Genomic DNA, 21,748 nt, shown 5'->3' on the forward strand with positions numbered 1-21,748 from the left:
ATATAATTATATTATATTGACACGATGACATTTTAAAATGAAATGATGTTTTTATCATAAATTAATCCAACCAATTCTGAATTAAAATATACTTATTACTTACCATTGACTGACGAGTGATAACCGTTTTCTCAAAGAATCAGTTTTTGTATGCAATAATTTATAGTACATTTACACATTACATGCTATTACATTACAGCAATTTACTCAATGAAGTACACTTGACAGTTGACACTATGACCTATAGACTATAGTTTATAGACCAGTGGTTTTCAACCGGTGTGTCGCGGCACACCAGTGTGCCGCGATAAATCTATTGATGAAGTTAATTTTGTATATATATATGTATTATATATAAAAATATATGCTTCACGTATTATATGAATTGGTGTGTCGCAAAAATTTTGTAGAAGAAGAAGTGTGCTACATTGTTAAAAAGGTTGAAAACCACTGCTATAGACTATAATGTAGCTGAGCGGTTACCTTCTTTCCCTCATTTTTATGTTTAAAAACAGTTTTTATTTTAGATTGATAGCGTGTTATAAGACCACGGCATATCGCGTAATCACCAATCAATTACTGTTAATTGTAATATTCAGTAATACAGTTATTGAGTGCGATTTTTTTTTCTATAAATTATTTATTTTTACTTACCTGTATCAGAGAATAAATGTTTAAATTTATTCTGTGCTTATATAGCTATTCTATTCTACAAGAAATTAAACTTATAATGTGATAAAGGTTCAAGAATGTTTGCAGTTCACTGCACAGAGCCATTATATTGTAGTATTTTATGAAAGGGCCAAACATATTTTTGCCTTTTGGCTATGGAGTGTGGTTGTAGTTGTAGATAACGTTTATCTACACTCTAAAGTATCTTATCTACTAGCTAGTATTTACAAACGCTGCCCGCCGATTTGACACAACAAACTTCAAACTAAATAAAATTAACAGGTTTATATTTTAGTTCTTATTTAATAATTCATCAGTCCTAAAAGACTAAATCGTCAATTTAATTAGTCAATGGGTTCACATAGTTGAGTCATGTATTATTATTGATATTTTAATATGTCGGAAAATTACATTGTTCTATTTAATATCATAACTTATTAGATAATATGATTATTTTGACTTTTAAATGCTACAAATTACAATTCAATTTATAGATAAAATTCCAAAATATTAATCACGTATACCGTTAATTGCGTAGTTATATTCTTACTGACATTGTTATTTGTAATCTTTGATCAGAATAGTTTAATACTACATTATTATTGAGTTTGATTTGTTTTTGTATTACTGTATTTCAAATTGAAATTTCATCAATTGCTATCAAATTAAAATATCAATAAATACTTCTCAGATAGTATTCTCATTGTGCAGTGTTCTAGGGAGTTATATATATATTACCTAAATCAATTTATATACAAATCAAGTATTAAATATTATTTTAGTTACAAACTTAAAATAAAATAATTTTGAATATTCATATCTACGAATACAAATCATGTCATCTACTAATTCATTGGAAGATAATATAAAAAATTTAGAACAATACATTGAATATTTTTCAGACTTCCCTAAACCAGGAATCTTATACAAGTAAATACATTTTATTTTTATCTATATATTTTAATTATATGTAAGCTTTTTAAAAAATTATCAGATATGTATGCATTTGTTAAATTATCTTTATTAGTAAAATTTATGTTGTTGGTGATGATCTTATTTGAAAATGATATTACAAATTTTGTAAATTTTATCTGGTTTCCTAACTCTACTCAGAATTTAAAGGATGAGTTTTATATTTTATTATTTACTTAAAGTTTACCTTTACAACAATTAAAAAAAATTTTTATTCATAAATATAAAAATCAATAGTCTTTATAATTTACTATACAATTAAAAACCAATAAATAAATAATTTTATGAGGTTTTTCCTTTCGTGTACCTATCATTTTATTTTATTTTTTATAATCTTATTCATAATTTTAAGATAAGTAGTAAAAAAAATTAAAGATGTTTTGTTGTTTCTTTATAAATTTAAAAGTTGAAACAATATGTAAATTATACTTAACAGCTAATTCTTTGAGTATTACTGTTAAATATTTATGGACTTACAAAAAATTGTAAAAATGATAAAATCACAATAAAGCAACAACTATCTTAATATTAAGCATAATTTAAAATTTTTAAATATTACGATTCACAGAGAATATATTTTTATTTTGCAGGGATATATTATCATTGTTTAACCACAGTGATGGAATAAAATTGCTGGAGATAATATTGAAACAAATTAGCATTCAATTGCGTGGTAAAGTTGACTGCATAGCAATGTTGGAAACTCGTGGTTTTATGTTTGGTCCAATACTTTCTTTACATCTTAACGTACCATGCATACCTGTCAGTAAAAAAGGAAATTTACCAGGCCCCGTCATTGAGTGGCCATATATCTTGGAATATGGAGAAGTAATTAATTATTAAAATATTTTTGTAACAATTTAATTTGTTTAAAATATATTTAAAAAATGTCATGTATTTATATTCAGGATATTTTGACTGTACAGTTAAATAGCATTAAAAAAGGACAGAAGATATTCTTAGTGGATGACTTCCTTGCAACTGGAGGTATAAAACTTATTACTTTATATTTATTTGTTTGAACTATAACAAGTTAAGGAACCTATAACTACAAATTACAATAGCACCATCTTAATTTGTGGATTTAATACATTCAAATTGAAATATTGATAGTACCTAATTAGTATTATAGACAATATTAAGTATTTTTTTTTCTTCATAATTTAAAATACAAAATGTAATCTTGAACAGGTTTTTCACAGAAATATCAGTTAATAGTTTTAAATTTTTAGCAAATTGAAGTAACTATGAAAAAAATTGCTAATATTTTTATGTTGAATAGTATAGCGATGTTGACTCAGTATTTGCAATATACTATTGTTTACATTGTTATAAAATTATATTCGAATTGGCAATTCAAATTGATAGACCTACCCACCTGTTTGAACGTTATTTTTTTAATTACAGATATAGATAAGTATGTAATTGTTAATCCACCTATTCATCTAATTTTTAAGGTAGTTCAATTGAATTACCTGAAATGCATGACAGGCATTACCGATTATTTATTTCTGCTATACTCAAATGGTTTAAGAATAAATTATAATTTAATGACTAAATGATTGGCTTTATTGTAGCTTATGCCAGCAATTTCAACTTGTAGGTCATAACTCCTTTGATGGCCAACTGATTGTTCAGGTTTGCTTATTCATAATAACCTATAAGATATTTAGGGTATAACGTAAAATTCAAATTTTTAAGGTTATTTTATTTATATTCAACTGAATTATTTTAGAACCATATAGTTTATTTTTTTCCATTAGAGTTTCTTCATTAAACTTATATTATACTTTTAAGTAATAACAGCTTCTTACTCATAAAAATAAATCTATACAGCACATTACACATGTTATTTATTTTAAAAAGAAATTACTGTGTTAGTATCTAGCTAAATTAAAAACATTTTTATTTTTAAATAGGTACATTAGAAGCGGCTTCAAAATTAATTGAAAAAGCAGGCGGAGAAGTTGTACAAGGATTAGTATTAATGGAAAAGTGTGAATTAGAAGGACGTAAAAGATTAAATTTTCCAATGATAGCATTGATATCTGATTAAATGATTGCTGGCAACAAATATATAATTTTTTTTTGTATTTTAAAAATATTTTACTATTTAAAACAACTATTAATAAATTATTAATGATAAAAAAAAAAAATGTATCTGTGATGTTAATATTTCATGATGATGTATAATAATTGTATAATTTATTTTTTTCAAAATATTGATTAAATTAAAATATTTTTTCATGTATTAATGGATTATAATTTAAAACACTTACTTATTTATACTATTTTCAAGGTTCAATAAATTGTTAAGTTATACAATTGATATACATTTTTTATTGTTGAAATGTATTAAGTGCTCTTATATATTAATAGTTAATTGTAAGAATTCATGAATTTAATTATTTATTTATTATACTTGAAAGAAAAAATGATTTAAATCAGAATTTAGAATTGAAATATATTTACACTATTTACAGATATTTGGTTATATTATTGATTATGAGTCTCTAATTTACTTATTAGTACCTAAACTAAAAGTTGTTAATAAATAATTATTTAAGTGATGTTGATTTTATTAAATATAAAAAAAAAACATACTGTATGGTCTGCATCTCTGCATGAGCAATTTTGTAAAAAGAATCCAGCTGATAAGTTTTTGTAGAATTATTTAAATTATTTAATTTATTCTATTGTAAACCTAAAACTGAGAAGAATTCTAAACAAGAGTATATTATTTACTAAGACACATATCAATAAAATCAGGTAATATTAAATTATAAAAAAACGTTTTTTTATGACATATTATAATTTATTTAATAATATTTTTATGTATTTGACATTTAAATTTTAAACATGATGAAATCTTGGAGGTTTGGACCACGGATAATATGTTATATTATTATATTATTCATGGGTTTGGACAGCTATGGCGATAGTTTTGTCATGTGAAAATATATTGAATGTTTGGTAAAATATTGTACCAGTAACATGTTATGTTCATGTTTGAAAACCATATTCATTTTTTTTTTAGCTTAGTTAATTATTTAAATATTTGTAAATAATGAAAAAATAAATAACTACTAATTTTAAATACATTTTTAATGTATCAATGTACCTACTCCAAAAAACATAAAAATAATAAATTAGGTTCTTATGAAGAATCATGAGTTAAATTTATAAGATTTAGTTAAATAAATTAAACATTTTTTTACATTTTTATTATAAAAAAACATTTCAATTTTTCGTGATTTTGTAAAAATTGAACTTTGAATGCTTAAGAAAAATTTATATATCTTTAGTATTTTTAAATAATAAAATCTTATGATAAAACTTTTATTACATATTCAAGCTTTTTAACAGAGTGAACATTTTCTATTTAAAAAATTAGAATAAAACTAAAAAAAAAAGTCGAAAAATTCACATGTCAATAATTAGCTTAAAAAAAGTCAACCTATTTTCAAAATTACCATGTATGGAAAATGATAATAAATAAAAATATCGAGGATCTACGGTTATTTGGAATTGATAAATAGGTAACATAAAAAAAAGTTGATTTAGTTAAAAACTTGTTTTTAGAAAAAATTTCAGTTTTCCTTAAATTTTTTTTGTTTATACCAAATATTAAAGCAAACGAAAAGTAGATGGGTATGGGAAGCTTTTAACTTTGACCTCACTTAACTACCAATTAGATTCACTTTCTTACCAGATAATAAATTAGGTATTTAAAGTTAAACATAGGTACACGTAAAAATGAATAATATCATTTTAAAATCAGTACCTACACTCATAGCTCCGTTCAGGAATTAAAATTGTTAGTGACTATTACTTATATTATTCTAATTGCAATGAATGATCAGTTTTAAATGTATGTTTACACATAGGCGCACATTGGGTGTGAATTTAGGGGGTGCTGGAATAATTTACAGTAAACAGATCCATGGGGGGGCTGCCCCCCCACACCACCCTAATATAATAGTAAACTGCATTCTAATAATTTTTAATTATTATAATTAATATTAAAATGTATTTATATTATATATATATATAATAATAATATCTAATCACTAATTAATTTTAAACAAGATTTAATTTTCTGTTAGATAATGCAAATTGTTATTATATGATTGCTGTTAATGTTCAACGTTTAGACGAAAACTGGAACAGTGCAATGTGCATTCATACAATACAATCAATACATTATTAATCGTGAATTCATAAGCTACATATTGTCTATTTGCAATGGAAAAAAAATGTCAACCCAATGAATCACAATAATTTTCAAATGATTGATAAAATACTGAAATAAATTTTACAGGAAACTGGGGGTGCTAAGCACTCCTAAGCACCCCTCCCCCCTATGTGCGCCTATGTGTTTACATAAAATAAATTAAGCGTTACTGGTATCCCTCGAAAAAATTTAAAAAAACCGTGTAAATCGTGTGGGTGTGGCATTGTTTGAGAATCTATGAATAACAGTTATGAGTGTTATGACTCGCGAGTCGTGATACAGCATGCTAGGAAGGAGATACTGGTAACCGGTCAGTTCTGTGGTACTACTGACTTAGTAGACGACTGCCGACTGGTAGTTTTCATGCGCTAACCATGATTGAATTCTTATCAGTTATCAACGAGTTGTATTAATTAAATTTATTTGTGTTTAAATGTTTCTGAAAGGCCAAGACAGCAAGACCCATTTTACAGCGATTGATATGCAATTCATCGGCGTCATGACGTGTTGTCGTTATTTAAATCCATTAAGATAACGTCCACTTATGCGGTAGCAAATTGATTGTGAAAATAAACGTTCATTTAGTGAGCGACTTTGAGTGGATACTGTCAGCTACAGGTAATTTTCTTTTGGTGTTAATATTTTCGATGGTTAATATTATTTTGACTGATTCCGTTTTAGGTTTTTATAGTATTGCATTATTCGTGTTTTGAGGGATTTTCTCTGGAGTTAATTAACATGTCTAATACCAGCATTGAAGATGATGCACTCGCATTAAAAGGTTACATCAAATCATATCCAGACTTCCCTTTGCCTGGAATATTGTTTAGGTGAGTATTTAATTTTTTTGATTGAGGAATGATGACATTTTTTTCAATGTATTTTATTATCTTTTCAAGTGTGTAATTTTGTTATCTACTAACCTTGAATTAGAAAAAATAATTATTAATATGTTAATTTAAAATTAAAATACTTAATAAATACCAACAATTATAAGATTTAGGTCAAATAATACATAAGTATAGAGTACATTATTTGTTACTTAAAACAAATTTTTATTGTTGTTTTGAAAAAAGATCTGTGAAAATACATTATTAATCAATACACATTTTAATATTATAAAACGTAAAAAAGTATAATTTTTTTATTATTGGTTAAAAGGCCAACTTTTGTAAATGTATCATTTAAATTTTCTTTTCTTTTCTATTATGTATTATCTTTCAATAAATCATTTATAGTTTTAATAGTGAGCTAATTTTTAATCATGATAATGTAATTTTATGTTTACAGAGATATATTCAATGCCTTCCAAAATATTGATGGATTAAAATTGTTGAATAATATTTTGAAAAAATATGCAATTGAAATTGCTGGTAAAGTTGATTGTGTTGCAATGTTGGAAGCTCGAGGATTTTTGTTGGGAACATTAATGGCATTGTATTTGAATGTTCCCTGTGTTCCAGTTAGAAAAAAGGGAAAGTTACCTGGAAAAGTTGCTCAACTAGAGTATAGTTTGGAATATGCTAAAGTAATTATAAATTGTATTTTGATTGTGTGTGAACTATGAAAATAGTAGGTTGAATTTATTCAATTATATTTTATCTTCTATGAAAATTATTATACATATTTGTTTTTAAATAGAAGAAATATAATATTCTTAATTGGTATTGATAATTATAAAGAAAAATTTTAGAATAATTATCTTATAAATAGCTTGAATTATAATTTTTATAAACTTTTGTAACAAAATAAGCAAGCATCATTTTTTAGTTATTATCTTAATTTGAAAGTTTAAAAATATAGTAAGTATATATGTTCTTTTTAAAATATAAATCTTGTAAATTAAAATATTAAATTATTTATTTTATACTAAAAAATAATATTTGTTTAATTTAAATCTATCTCTATGTTCTAATCTACATTGTAATTGAAATATTTCCTTTGAGAAAACCGTATCACAAATATTTTACCAAATATTGCATACTATGATTATTTTTTAATTAAATATAGATGTGTTCTCATAACATATTGTATTGTATGAATTATTTGTTTATCTCTAAATATGTAGTTAAAATTTTTGTTTATAAATTCATATAATATGATTTTATTAATCAGATACAACTTCTTAACTTCTTATTAAACTAAAAATTGTTTTGAAATATTAAAAAAGTTTACTGAGATTTATTCCATTATTTGTCAATTTAATTTAGTTACTAAGTAAATTTATTTATAAATTATTATTTTTGTATTCAAGTAAATACATAGTTAAAAATTAAGTTTGTTTATAGGATGTATTGGAAGTTCAAGTAGATGTTTTAAAAGAAGGAAAAAGGGTTCTGGTCATTGATGATTTATTAGCAACTGGAGGTATGTAATTAAATTAAATAGCTTATTATCAGTTATAGCACTAAAAAGTGTATTTTTAATGGTTTAATATTCATTTAAAGACATTAAAAATAGAATTAAAAATTGATAAATATCAAAATTTGCAAAATTAATTGTCAACTATTTAATCCCTAATTAATTATATTTAATTATATTTCTTATACATCAGAAAACTGAAACAAATTTGTAGTTCACTTTTGATGTTCTATGACATATAATATTTTCTAATAATACAATAGAATCTCAGTAATTCAATACATATCAGATTATGCTACTGCTGGATTAACAGTTTGGAGGGGGGGGGGGGTTCACATAAAAACACATTTTTACTCATATTAAAAAATGAATAATTATTTTATAATTTATTATAATATATAAATAATACATACATGCTGTGTAATTAATATTTTGATGGGACAGGTTTTAGAAAATATAAATAAATATAAATTTATATATAAATACATATTGGTACGTATAGATTAATACAGCTAGATTACTGGATGTATCAGATTATCAAATAGCCGGATTACCGAGATTCAACTGTATATGTTACATTTGTTAGAATTTCCAAGCTCTGCTTGTTATTTACTTTTTATTTTATCTGTGATAGATTATTTAAAAAAGTTCAAATTATTTTAAATTATAATGTGGTTTATACATTTTGCTAAATTTACTTCTATATTTTTAAGGTACTCTTGATGCTGCTATTCAACTTTTAAGGAAAACTGGGGCAGAAGTAGTTCAAGCAGTAGTTATTATGGAACTATGTGATTTAGAAGCTCGCAAAAAATTTGACATTCCAATTAAATCATTTATTCAATACTAAATGTTATATAATATATATACATGAGTAAATCATTTTTTTTTTTTTTTAATACAATAAATGTTTTAAAAATAATTATTTTAAATTGTTTGAAAGTAATATATCGTTCAACTACTGCCTATGCTTATATTTTTATATGATAAATTGCATTATTTTTATAAATAATTATGAAACTTTGTATTAAATGGTTAAAAGTTATAAGAACCTACAAATAATAATTTTTGAAATACAATAAAATAATTTAAATTGCAATATGTAAAATATATGTTTTTGATATTATCAAAATATTGTTGCAAGAACAACTTGTAACATTATATTCAACTTTTAAACTTAGGTTATTTGAATTAAATGTTTTATAAATTTTTTTCAGCTACAAAATAATTTGCCAATTTTTATGTTTTTATTTAAAGAATTTCGTTAGTTGTAAAGCCACTTTAATGTTTATTTTAAAATTATGTTTATTTATACAATACCTTTAAATTTTATTGCTAGGTAGAATTTGAAGGTTTGTGTATCATACATCTAAATATGTGGAATTTTGGATTCTATAATAAAATATAGTTTTCACAAGTAGAGTTGCAATTCGTCCAGGGGTGGATCCAGAAATTTTACAAGGGGGGTGGAGCATATATTAAAAAGTAATATACCTAAATATCCATTAGCGATTATTGATTTATGACTTCAGAACCCCTATATTTATATATATTTATAAAAGTTTTATTATGAATTATAATAAATTGTTCGAAGTTGCATTAAATTTCTAAGTGTAATATTTTTGCTTGGTTTCAATAATGTGTATTTATGTTACAATATCTTATTTTTTATTTTATTTGTAGGGGGGGTGCCACCTTCGCCGCCCTGCATTTGTCCCAAATTTCCCGGGATGTTGCTGGTTTAGAAATCCATGTCCCAGCGTCCGGGACAATGTTTCTCGGGTCACCGATTTATATTGGGTTTGGACTTGTGCATAGTAACGTCAAATGTAAGAAAGATTATATTATATTTGAAAGGTCATATGTACGAAATTATCAATAAACAAAAATAAATATAGGTACTTTTCTGTTATCCCTACTACCTCACCGATGCCACGACTACCGGACTACAGTTTGCTCAATTACTTGTTACCGTTGTTGCCGACAGTTGTATTATTTTGAAATAATCCGTCGTTGTATTTATTAATTTTAAAATAATTATGAATCTGTGGAATTTACCAATAATTTTGATGACTTTGTTTTATATTATAATAACTTTTAGACTTTTGCAACTGTAACTGTGATAATTTATTTTTATTTATCTAATATTGTATTTTGACGTTTTTTTGATCATTTTGATGACTTTGTTTTATATTATAATAACTTTTAGAATTTTGCGATTGTAACTGTGATCATTTATGTGATTACTGATAAATGATAATAAACGTTAAACTAATATACATTGAAATATAAATGACAATTCATCATGTGTATTATGTATTAAAATACGGAATATCTGGATAGTTCTATAGTAGTCAAGATAACAGAATTGAGTAGTTGCGTTATCGGCGAGGTAGTAGAGATAACAGAATTGAGAGTCGCGGTAGTAGGGTTAACGGAAAAGTACTTAAATATAAAATAATAAGAATATCAAAAAGTCGTAAAATTAAAAACTTAAATTGTATAAAATTCCTCGTAGAAATTCAATAATATTGAAGTCTGAATCTTTAGTTGGAGAACTAAATTTCTAATTCTTTGCTCCCGTAGTTCTTCGTTGTATGATTTTCTTTTTTTTCTTTTTTTTGTACATAAAATATTATTTAAAAAGAACGTTAAAAAAAATGTGTTCGATACTTATGGAATGGTCAATGGTGTATCAAAACATAAAAAGCTTTAATAATATCTATAATGCTTTCACTACGTGAAATCAATAAAGAAAGATAAGAAATTCAATAGGCAATAAGGTAAAATCCAATATTATGAAAAGGTGATTACCGTTATTTTTATTTAGTTTCGTTTATCGATAAATTCATACATATGACCTTTCGAAGATATAATTTTTTGTATACTTAATGTTCGAAGTGTTCGAACATACCATTTTCGAACACATGAGACATGACCCCTTACCGTAATAATTGCTTTCTAAATATAGCCAACCTACTGCCTTTAACTTCTGATGACATATTTTTACAGTCGGAAAATCCACGTTTTGATTTTTGAATTTTGAGAATTGCGATTACGAAAGATAACATATTTAATATACAATGTATAGTTTATTTATTTTTTTTTTATAGTGGTCAGAGTCTCTCAGTAATCGGTATGCACTATGCATTTAAATTTTATATGTCGACATTACTGGTTGACAGCTGTACGCGAATGTGAAATCTACCAACGGTTTTGTACGTATTTATACTGTCATGATTTTATTTAGTTCATTTTTTTTACATAGTGACTATCAATGGCGTTCTCAAGAATTTTCTATGGGGGGGAGGGGCTTTGAAAATTTACTAGAATATAAAAGTTTTCACACAAACTTTTTTACTGAAGTACGATAACAATGTACTTTTTCTTTTATCTCCCATTGTACGAGTATTATTTATTTATTAGTATTATTTTAATAAAATTACAGAAATATAAAATTAAGATATACCTTATTTTACTGATGACGGATGACAGCTGATCGATAATAATCGTCCGTCAACCCGACGAATATTATTGAACATTTTGTATAATATATATTATATATATTTATTAATTTAGATAATTTTTATAACATGACCGATTACGATTTCTACATAGGAAAACCTTCCACATAATATGAAATCGGAGTATAATGTAACGAACATAAATAATAATTATATTAATTATAATATAGCTTTTTCAATACTACCACTCTAAAAACAGTACAAACTATAAATGGATTTTAATTAAGCTATCAAGTGTTTAAGCACACACAAAATCATCACATTATCAAATTCACAATAAAACCAATTATTATATTGATTTATAAATATTATAATGTGATACTCATATGAAATAGAAAAAAAATATGGTAAATGGGGGGAGGGGGAGGGGTTCAAACCTAATGATCCCCCCCTCCCCGTGTGAGTACAACACTGGTGACCATGCCACTAAAATTATTCTGTTATTTTAATGAAAAATGACAAAATTATTTTTTATTTATTAAAAAATTTAAACCTACTGATAATTTCAAGTGTATAACTTGCCTTTGAAGATTTTTAGTAAGTCATGCCAGTCATGGTGGAAGATCGAACTTAAATGATCATCTCAAAAGTCAAAACGCAAAACATTAGTTGATTTACAATATCATTAGTTCAATCTGGTAAGATTTTTAACAATTTTTTTGGTTCAGTTCCTTACTGAAAATATTTTTTTTGTTGGCTGTCTACGAAATTATTTTTATATATCGCATCAGGGCCGCGTTAACCCAGGTACATTAAGCAGCATTTACTCCAGGCAGCAAAAGATTTAAACTACCTATTTGAAAAATAAAATGTAATAAATGTTTTTTATAAATATTTTTTTTAGTTCAATATTTAAGAAAATTTTTTAAAATAACTAAATCATTTCAATATTAACTAGGTATGTATTTTTCATCAAAACTCTTCTTATAATATTTTAAATTGTCTAATTCCTATTATAAGTATTGAACATTGAACGATACTCGTAAATACACGAATTACACATTTACATGTAATGGTGTATATGAAGTTTCGAAATTCAAAACTTATTCCTTCACTTAAATATCCTATAAAATGTGGTTTTCTTAAAAAAAAACGGTTTTTGGGGGCTTTTTGTTTTAAAAATTTCTAAAACCATATATGAATGATTACATAAAAAGGTAGAGCGACACTGCATTAAACGTTTTAGTCTAATACTAACGACTTTTTATATACCCTGCTAACTGAAAAATGGTAATGTTTGATTAAAAAAAAAAAAAAACCGACAAAAAACGACAGTGGGCAATTTTCTAAAAAAATTGCTTATTTTTCCTTTTATTTGTGCTCTAAAATTCAGAACCAAAAGAAAATCAACATTACATAATAATGATTTGAGCCTAGGTAAAATTAATTTCACTGGGATTGAAAAAATGAAAACTGAATTTTTTTTAGTGATTATTGGCACTACTGATTTTCCATTAAATATAAGAATGGAAATGTATATTGAAATCAATAATAGATTTGGATTTATATTAAACTTAAAAAATGAGACCTTGGAAAATATTCGAATAAAAGGTAAAATCTTGTTGGTTTATATAATTTAGATTAAGATATAGATTTTAAAGAAGAGTTAATACTTTTTTAAAGCATTGTAAAAGATTTTTCAATAGAAGGAATATTATCATTTGCTTCATTACCTACATCAATAAATTATTATATCATCTTTAGAAACATCATTTCCAAATATAGAAATATAGTTCAGAATTATTTGTACTTTACTTTCTTCAAATGCAAGTAGTAAAAGATCGTTTTCTGTCTTGAAACATGTAGAAAATTATTTACGATCATCATTAATTCATAAAAAAATGTCTAATTTGTTGATATTATTTATTGAATCTGATTTGGTTAAAGATATGAAGTGGGAAGAACTATAATACATAAATTTGCTACAACTAAGTCCAGAAAAAAGATATTTAAATAGGTACCTACAGAGTAATTTAATTTTTTTCAACTTAAAATCATAAGACAATTATTGACGATTTTGATTATAATATTGTGAATCTATTAGGTATTATAAAATTATTTAACCTATTAATGTTTACTTCTAATATATTTTCAATTCAAGTTAAATCGTTTTAAAAAAATTATTCAGGTGTATTTATGAATACATGAATGAGTTAAACTACTAAAAAAAATTTTTTCTGGCTATGAGAGTGAGGTAGAGAAGTAAGCATCAGTAATTCAGTATCATCAGTATCATCTGTAATTCACAATCAAAGTTCATGTTCTATACCTTGTACATCGGAAATGATTCAATACTGTTTATTTAACAGAAAATTCACATGTGTAAAATCTACCTAGATTAATATATTTTATAAGTGTTAAATAAATTAAGTTATCTTATCTTATCTATTTTTTTATACCTAATATCCTAATCAACTATTTATGGGTAATGTATATTGTACTTATAAACTCTTACTCTATACTGAATAGGAAATGGGAGTGGGATTATACGAATCTTAGTAAGTGGTATATAGTGCTTTAAAGCAAATAAACATATATATTTTAAGCATCCATACATGTATTAAATATTAATAAGATTTGTTATTTAATTATTTGAATACACATAATACTTAATATAAAATAAAAGGTTATTTGTTCAAGGTTATTTGTTGTTAAAACTTAAAAAGCTTAATCAATTTGGTAGATACACAATGTTATTTTAATAATCTTAAAAACATATGAGTTAGGTACATTTGTAATTTGTATCCAACGCAGTTATAATTTGTCCTTTTTTAAAATTCTACACTTGTTTAACAGTTTATAAAATGTAAAGCCATTATTTAACTGATTAAAAATGTTATCAAACAAAAAAAGTTTGATTCTTGTTTAAATAAATCATTTTATGAAAATTGTTATAACTTACAGGTATTTGTACTTAGTTTGTGTTTTATCGGTTTTTCATGATTTTAACTCTGAGGAAATAATTGGAGTATAAAGGCCAAATATTCAGAACAGATTTTCAATATTAATCAGTGTTGGAAATCATTTAGAAAGTCCTGAAAACTTTTTTAGGTGATAAACATACTAGGTATGTATATTGTGTTTTACTATTAATTAAGGGCTATAGTGCAAACTGGAAGAGTAATTTAAATTTCTCTTTACGCTGGGAAGGGGTATTTATGTCAAACAAACCCACACTTTTAGTTTGCCTTCCATTTTGTTTTTACATCTTGCAAGATTTTTACTCTACACTGTCATTATTACTCAGTTTATCATTCCCACACAACTATTTGTCTTATTCTAACCATTGATAATCGGACTGTGTGGCATACACGAAATAAATTTGTCGGCGGATGGAAAATACCGCGGTTACCCGCTCGGGCTGCTCGGAATAAAATAAATCATAATATTGATAGTATGATTGTTGGTCGTCTCATAGTATAAATTTAAAATTCTGCTGCCATGGTTCACTATGTTCATTGTTCATGTTATAAGCCGGTTACACAGCTAATCATCTGAAACGTCAAGTTCGGCACAACTGATAATTTCCTAAACAAGATAGATGAATATACTATTTTGCTCACATTAAGGTACCTATAGCCAATTTACTTTGTCTTTATTATTAGGAGAAAGGAATATTATCATTCATAATAATAGTTGTTGACGGTAGTTAACAGATGAGTTTTTTCTAAGAAGTAAAAGTATTCAAATGATAAAATTGTATAATTGATTATAAAATTTTAACCACAAACCGCAATATTTTCAATATTATGATTACTGTTACTATTTATCCATTGACCATTGATTTATTAACTATTAAGTATAAATTACTTGTTATTATAATGCAATAACTGAAAAAAGTAAACAGAAACCTAACAGATTTAATTTGTAATTATTTAAATTAGAGTAAAAAGTTTTAAATTAAAATATCGTTTTTTCAAAAGAAATGTTAATTTGTTTTTATTAAATTTTTGATTTTAATAGTTTTTAGTTTTAGTAAAATTGTAAAAAAATAATTTTTGTTCTGTTAATATTTTCCGCATTATGGGTTAATGAATAAATGGTTATAAATTCTTACAGGATACTCGTATAAAAATTTTTTTAGTTACCTACCTATTATATAGTGAAATTATTGAAATTAAAAAAAATATAAATGTGTTATTTTCATAGTTAATAACTGTTAGACTTAAGGGAAGGGGTTTTTAGGGGATATCCCGAGTGCGTCTCGTTTTTAATTTTTACCTTTTTCATAGCCCGAGTGCGTTCACAGTCTTATCGAAAAAATATATTGAATAGCCTGAATGCGTCCGCAATCATTTGGACAAATTATATTGATAGCTTAAGTGCGTCCTTGCTTCACAGCTATAAATCCTATTTAAGATAAAATTATCAAATAAACCTTTCAAGATACAAGTTTGAATGATTTGACGATGATCGAATATGTTAATTCAAATATACAGCAATAATACTTTATTTTTAAAACTATTGTAGCGGAACACTGGAAACGATGGGAAAATTGCATTTCAACTTCTATAATGATTTATGAAAATAAATAAATAAAATTTGTCTTAGGTAAAAAAAAAAAAAAAACTTTTAAAAATAATTAGTACACTTATCTTAATTCAAAGGTATAAACTAAAATAAAATATATAATTATAAATAAGAATCAAAAATATTTTTAGGGTGTAAGCCAGTTCAACTCATCGTGGTGCACCTTGGGTAACTCTAAATGAACTGAGACGCACTAGGGTTGTATAAAAAATATGACCTTATTTCTCTTGGAACGCACTCGGAACATTAAAAAAACATCATTTCGGGACACACTCGGGAAACTCCCGGTTTTTACATAGTAAATAAAAGATTCTTAGAATTTAAGATAACTGTGTGATACTTTAAATAAAAAAATAAAAGTCACATTTTGTAGGTACTTTTTAAAATATTTTGGTCATTTTTTCCATTTTTTAATTAAAAATTGTGAGTATCAGTACTGTATATGATAATATATGTATAGTTAAGAAGTTAATTTATACACTTTAATGACTTGGTGGTTGTTGGTTAAAGATCTACTGTAATACTTTTTCACAAGTGCTTTCAAACATGTATCTATATAGTTGCGGCATTGTAGATGACGCACCTGTACACTGAAATGCGGCTATCATCGCATTTTTTCTTCGTGTCCGTAACCTAACCGTCTTGTCGTTCGGGTTTTGTTCGAACTGTTTCTACGTCGTCGTTTGAGAGTGTCTATTGATGTATAGATATTAGATCTAGATTCTAGTGTTATATAAATGATTCTCGTACAATTGTACGTATATTAGAGATTTTCATCATCTCTACTAGTTGTTTCTCGAAGATCAGCTACTCATACTAAGTATAACGTATATTATTCAAAGGTTTTTGGAAAATTGTGGTGTATTATTCATATATTTCTATTAGTCTTAATGATACAAAACAACTTAGGACCATAATAAGGTTAAATGATAATTATATGTTATGATATAAATCAATAAATGCAAATAGCAAGTAGATATGTTCATATAATTAAGTCCCACCAGAGTTGATTTCGGACCTTTTTCTAAAATATGTCTATAAATATAGTCGATTATTATTTTAAACATAAATTTTTTTTTTTAGATGTTTTATCGTATAATAATTGATTTCAAAATGTCGTTAACATGGTTTTTAACTTTTATTTTTATGTTCGGAAAAGTAGTACTAAAAAAAATCAATCTTGTGGAATTAAATATCTTTGATAAATTTTAAATAGTTTTAGTTGAAGTTCAGCGAAAGCCATTGTGATGGGAATTGTTATAGATAATTGACATGCTTTTATTATTTATTACACCATAAAAAGTTGTTGAAAAATCTCTTATGTTAGTGTATAAAAAAAATTGTCAATTTTTTAAATAAAAATAATTTTCTATATTTTTCAAACTTAGATTAGGAGCTATATAGCCTATAAATGTTCAATAACATTCAAGAATAGAATACTAAAAAAATGGGTTTTCTTACTACCAAAATAAAACTAGGTAATAAACTGCATTATTCTTTCTTATTGTTATTTATTACCCACTCATTTTATAGATAAATTTTATTATCTATTATTTGTTGAAAATCAATTTAAAAATTATCACTAGATGGCAAGTTTAAAATTATTATTTTCTTTTAACTTTTTTTTTATCTCCTACAAACATGTTAAATGATCATTTGTTTTTAATCGATTTTACTAGAATGCATGGACTCCGCACTGTCTTGTGCATGTAGGTTTGTGATATTGATATTAGTATAGAATATTTATGTAATAATAATTTGGCTACAAAATTAAAAAAAAAAATGTATTTAAATGTTTTTTATAATAATATATTAATATATTATTCTAGTTAACAATATAGGAAATATAATTTGTATAATTGTATAACTCAATATAATATATATATATATTGTACATCGTAAATACTTAAAGATTTTTGATATATCCAGCTCGAAATTCATCATTGAAGTATCGTCATTTCACACGAGTAACGGAGTAACTATTGATTTTGATATGAATTACAAATTATAATATATAGGTATTATGTAATATGTATAATTTTTATGCTAAAAAAAATGAAAAATAACGACTACCAGCTTATAAATAAATGTGCTCAAATGAATCGTTGAAATGCTTGTTACAATAGGATTTCGGCTATCTACACGTAGTGCAATAATACATGTTTTGTACATGATAAAAGTTTCTCACGTTGTATTTGTATTTGTTTTTCTATAATATAACGATGAAACTAAAGATATTTACTTCATTAATTTAAATAAATTAGTGCGATAAAGGTGTAATTATTACACATTAATATTAATTTAACACTTAAAACCACACCGTTTCTATGTAATATATTTATACAGTTTCTTTGGAACTGTCAAGAATAATAATGCCGCCAAGTCCACTGTGTTTCGGGAAGATCGCATTTTTTTAAACTGTAAAAGATGTTTTTTTTATTTATTTATTTAATACGTACATAATATTTATATAATATTATATATTACAACACGAATACTCAGAAATACTATTGATTGATTTAAACAGTAAATACCAATGAGAAGTAGCTAGTCGTTATAAAGACTAAAGGCGCTATTCCACTTTAGCAGTGTTTGCGTAATCATGTGAAACGATATTCATTGAATGCAATGTTATCGACTAATAGATATCATACGTTACCGTTAAGTTGAAATTTCCAACCCAATCGATATGTGGTTACAGTGTCTGTCAATACTTTAAGGAAAACAACTGTAACTAATAAAATACCAAACCCAGGTTACTAAAACCACAAAATTGTCGTATTTAAACTCATTCTATACGCTATACGCGGTATGTTGAAAAAGGAATCGTGCCTTAATGCTTATAAGACTTATGCTAGTGATCGTAACAGCTCGTATTGAAAATGCGGAAATTTAATTAAAATGTTACGTGTTATTGTTTAAGATTTATCATACAAATACGTATTTGAAATAATTATAATTTATAATAATTATAATGGCGTACAGACGAATATGGCATGACGTAATTTTTGTGTTTAGAACTTAGAAGAGTAATAGTTCTAACTTGTTCATGAAAGTGAGCATAAAGATTTTATATTTTTGAACGACAGCGTGTTTGGAAGTGGATTTCCAGGTAATTTATAATCCATGTGTACTCGTTACATATTCTGGGGATATTGTTAACGTTTGTAAGTGTTGAGAATACTGATAAATATGATATAAATCTACAAATCACGCGTTGTGGCCTTCTAAATCATTTTTATTCTCTGTAATATAAAAAGAAACAATATTATATTGTACCTAATACGAAACTATTTGACTAAAGAATTTTAAATAATAATGCACTTTTTAAAACAGCAGTTCATAATAATTTAGTGCACTAAAATTAAATATTATGCTATACGCGAAACGCGAGATTCGTGAAACTATATCAGTATTGTGCTACACACATCGCCACTAAAATCGTTTCAATATCTATCATTTAAGTGCGTAAATGTTAAGTTATGTGACGGGGTGATAAATGATAATATTATATATCGATTAAAGTATTTATAATATGTAACTATATACCTAATCATGATTTTATCAAGTGTTTTTTTTTGTGTATGAGTACACAATAGATTGTCGATAAGATACTTCTATTTTATAATATGAGGGTGATTTTGGATACAAAATTAGATCTTATTTGTACTGAAAAGAGGTAAAATTTAAAAATTCCTAGTACTTATTTTTATAATTGGGAAAAACAAGTAAAAAATTAAGGAAAACGGGAATTTAACGCAAATTAGATTTTCGATAAAATTGATTTTTTTTTTTTTTATGTAATTTAAAAATGAATACTTGATATTTTTACAAATTATTTATAGTATTGTTTTCTATTTACAATAAAATTTTAAAATTATTTCAGTTCTTTATAGGCAAAAATATTTTTTAGTTTTTTTTTTTTATAAATATCGATTAAAATTTATTTATAGAATATAAACGCTTGATAATTTATTACAAAGCAAATCATAAGTTGTTAATTTTTCAATTTAAAAATATCGAACATTTATAGTTACAATATTTTTTTATAAGCGTTTGAAATTCGATTGTTTACGAAATTTGATATTCTTTCATTAAATAGTTATTCTCCTTAATTAATTTTTGATATTTTATTGTTTTTGAAAACAAGTAGTAAATACTTACAATTTTTACTCAATGTTATTTTACAATTTTTAATATACAATAAGATTTTATAAGTTGTTTTTATGCCTGTATAAAAATATTCAAAATTTATTGTCATAAATAATTTAAAATGCATTTATTTTGAAGTTAGAATTTCGAAGAAATTCGTCAAAATCGCAAAATATTACAAACTATTTTGTAGTTGAAAATTCATAAAAAAATTCTTTTTGGTAACTGACTTTTAAAAATGTAATACAGGATTCCTCATAAATAGTTCATATTCGAACAATAAAATCTAAACAATACATAAAGAGAATTATTTTGTATAAACATTTTAGGTTTCAAATTGAACAAAGTTACTTATTTAATCTATTAATAACAATGTTTTAATTAATTTATTAAAATCTATTATAAAATTATTTATTTATAGGTACTAATGGTACCATAAATCTATTTTTACTATTTAACGGTATTTACAAAAGATATTATTCAATTTGAGTCATATGTATAGATATATTAAAGCATTAATATAATATATTATTATGAAGATTAAATACTAATAACTTAATAAATGCAATATTTTTGAAAAAATTATATCAACCTCGAATTTACTATAGGTAATACTAAAAGTAAAAAAAAAAAGAAAAAAGATTTTAATAGGTAGATCAAAATCATTATTATTATTCGATGATATAAGGTTAATAGACCATTTTCGCTCAGTAATTTTTCTTGTACAATTATGCGATATATCATTGAATTCTAATTTAACAGACCTTTTATAGTGACCTGCTCGATACCTATTGTTTTAGTCATTTTTATTTATTGAATAATTAATGATATTATAATATTGTTATTTTTTAAAACCAACATTATATTATTAAAAACTAATTTCTAATGATTTGAAAAGAATCTTGGATTATAATGAAGATAAATAAAATTTGTTATGATATTAATGATTTTAGTTAATAATAATTATTATTGTATATGCATATATATATATGGCTATATCAAAAGAATAATCTCTAGGATGATCACCTATTATCTTTTCTAGCATTATCTAAAAACATCTAGTCGAGGTACACGAACTTGGAATCGAACTACTTGCCTGATTGCAATTAACAGCTGACAATGCGAATAGTGTGGTAAATAAATTGAAGCCAGGTGAAACGCAGTCCCAGGGCAGTGATATATTTTAAGATTAATGCGGCAGCCGGCCGCCGATAGGTCGTTGTCCGATAGTCCAGCATCGCGTGGCCGGGTCGATGCGCCAGCGCCAGGGTGACTGATGCACTCTCTGTCCACGCGCCGACCG

The 21,748-nt window shown here is 25.0% G+C and overlaps 2 protein-coding genes across 3 annotated transcripts; both read left to right on the forward strand.

Moving 5' to 3' along the window:
• Window positions 1-684: 684 nt before the first annotated feature.
• On the forward strand, window positions 685-3,784 carry LOC112604237 (adenine phosphoribosyltransferase-like). 2 transcript variants are annotated; one of them, XM_025353183.1, is made up of 5 exons: window positions 685-954; window positions 1,455-1,602; window positions 2,235-2,472; window positions 2,553-2,631; window positions 3,564-3,784. In XM_025353183.1, the coding sequence occupies exons 2-5, from the start codon at window positions 1,508-1,510 to the stop codon at window positions 3,698-3,700; spliced, it is 549 nt and encodes a 182-aa protein (XP_025208968.1). In that variant the 5' UTR covers window positions 685-954; window positions 1,455-1,507; the 3' UTR covers window positions 3,701-3,784. The 2 variants fall into 2 exon arrangements, with proteins under 2 accessions (XP_025208968.1, XP_025208967.1); XM_025353182.1 differs by lacking the exon at window positions 685-954 and having other exon boundaries at window positions 1,401-1,602.
• Window positions 3,785-6,225: 2,441 nt separating this feature from the next.
• LOC112604261 (adenine phosphoribosyltransferase-like) lies at window positions 6,226-9,121 on the forward strand. The gene is made up of 5 exons (XM_025353218.1): window positions 6,226-6,496; window positions 6,560-6,708; window positions 7,169-7,406; window positions 8,167-8,245; window positions 8,953-9,121. Exons 2-5 carry the CDS (start codon window positions 6,617-6,619, stop codon window positions 9,087-9,089), a joined length of 546 nt encoding a protein of 181 aa, XP_025209003.1. The 5' UTR covers window positions 6,226-6,496; window positions 6,560-6,616; the 3' UTR covers window positions 9,090-9,121.
• The last annotated feature ends 12,627 nt before the right edge of the window (window positions 9,122-21,748 follow it).

This window comes from Melanaphis sacchari, unplaced genomic scaffold, assembly GCF_002803265.2.
Source record: "Melanaphis sacchari strain LSU unplaced genomic scaffold, SCAv2.0 Contig11_pilon_pilon, whole genome shotgun sequence".
NCBI classification, from domain to species: Eukaryota; Metazoa; Arthropoda; class Insecta; order Hemiptera; family Aphididae; genus Melanaphis; species Melanaphis sacchari.

Bases quoted from the DNA above. Each gene is read 5' to 3' on its own strand.
- LOC112604237 (XM_025353183.1), top strand. From the start codon at position 1,508: ATGTCATCTACTAATTCATTGGAAGATAATATAAAAAATTTAGAACAA. The intron at 1,603-2,234 runs GTAAATACATTT...TTTATTTTGCAG, and splicing joins AAACCAGGAATCTTATACAA to GGATATATTATCATTGTTTA. The intron at 2,473-2,552 runs GTAATTAATTAT...ATTTATATTCAG, and splicing joins ATATCTTGGAATATGGAGAA to GATATTTTGACTGTACAGTT.
- LOC112604261 (XM_025353218.1), top strand. From the start codon at position 6,617: ATGTCTAATACCAGCATTGAAGATGATGCACTCGCATTAAAAGGTTAC. The intron at 6,709-7,168 runs GTGAGTATTTAA...TTATGTTTACAG, and splicing joins TTGCCTGGAATATTGTTTAG to AGATATATTCAATGCCTTCC. The intron at 7,407-8,166 runs GTAATTATAAAT...GTTTGTTTATAG, and splicing joins ATAGTTTGGAATATGCTAAA to GATGTATTGGAAGTTCAAGT.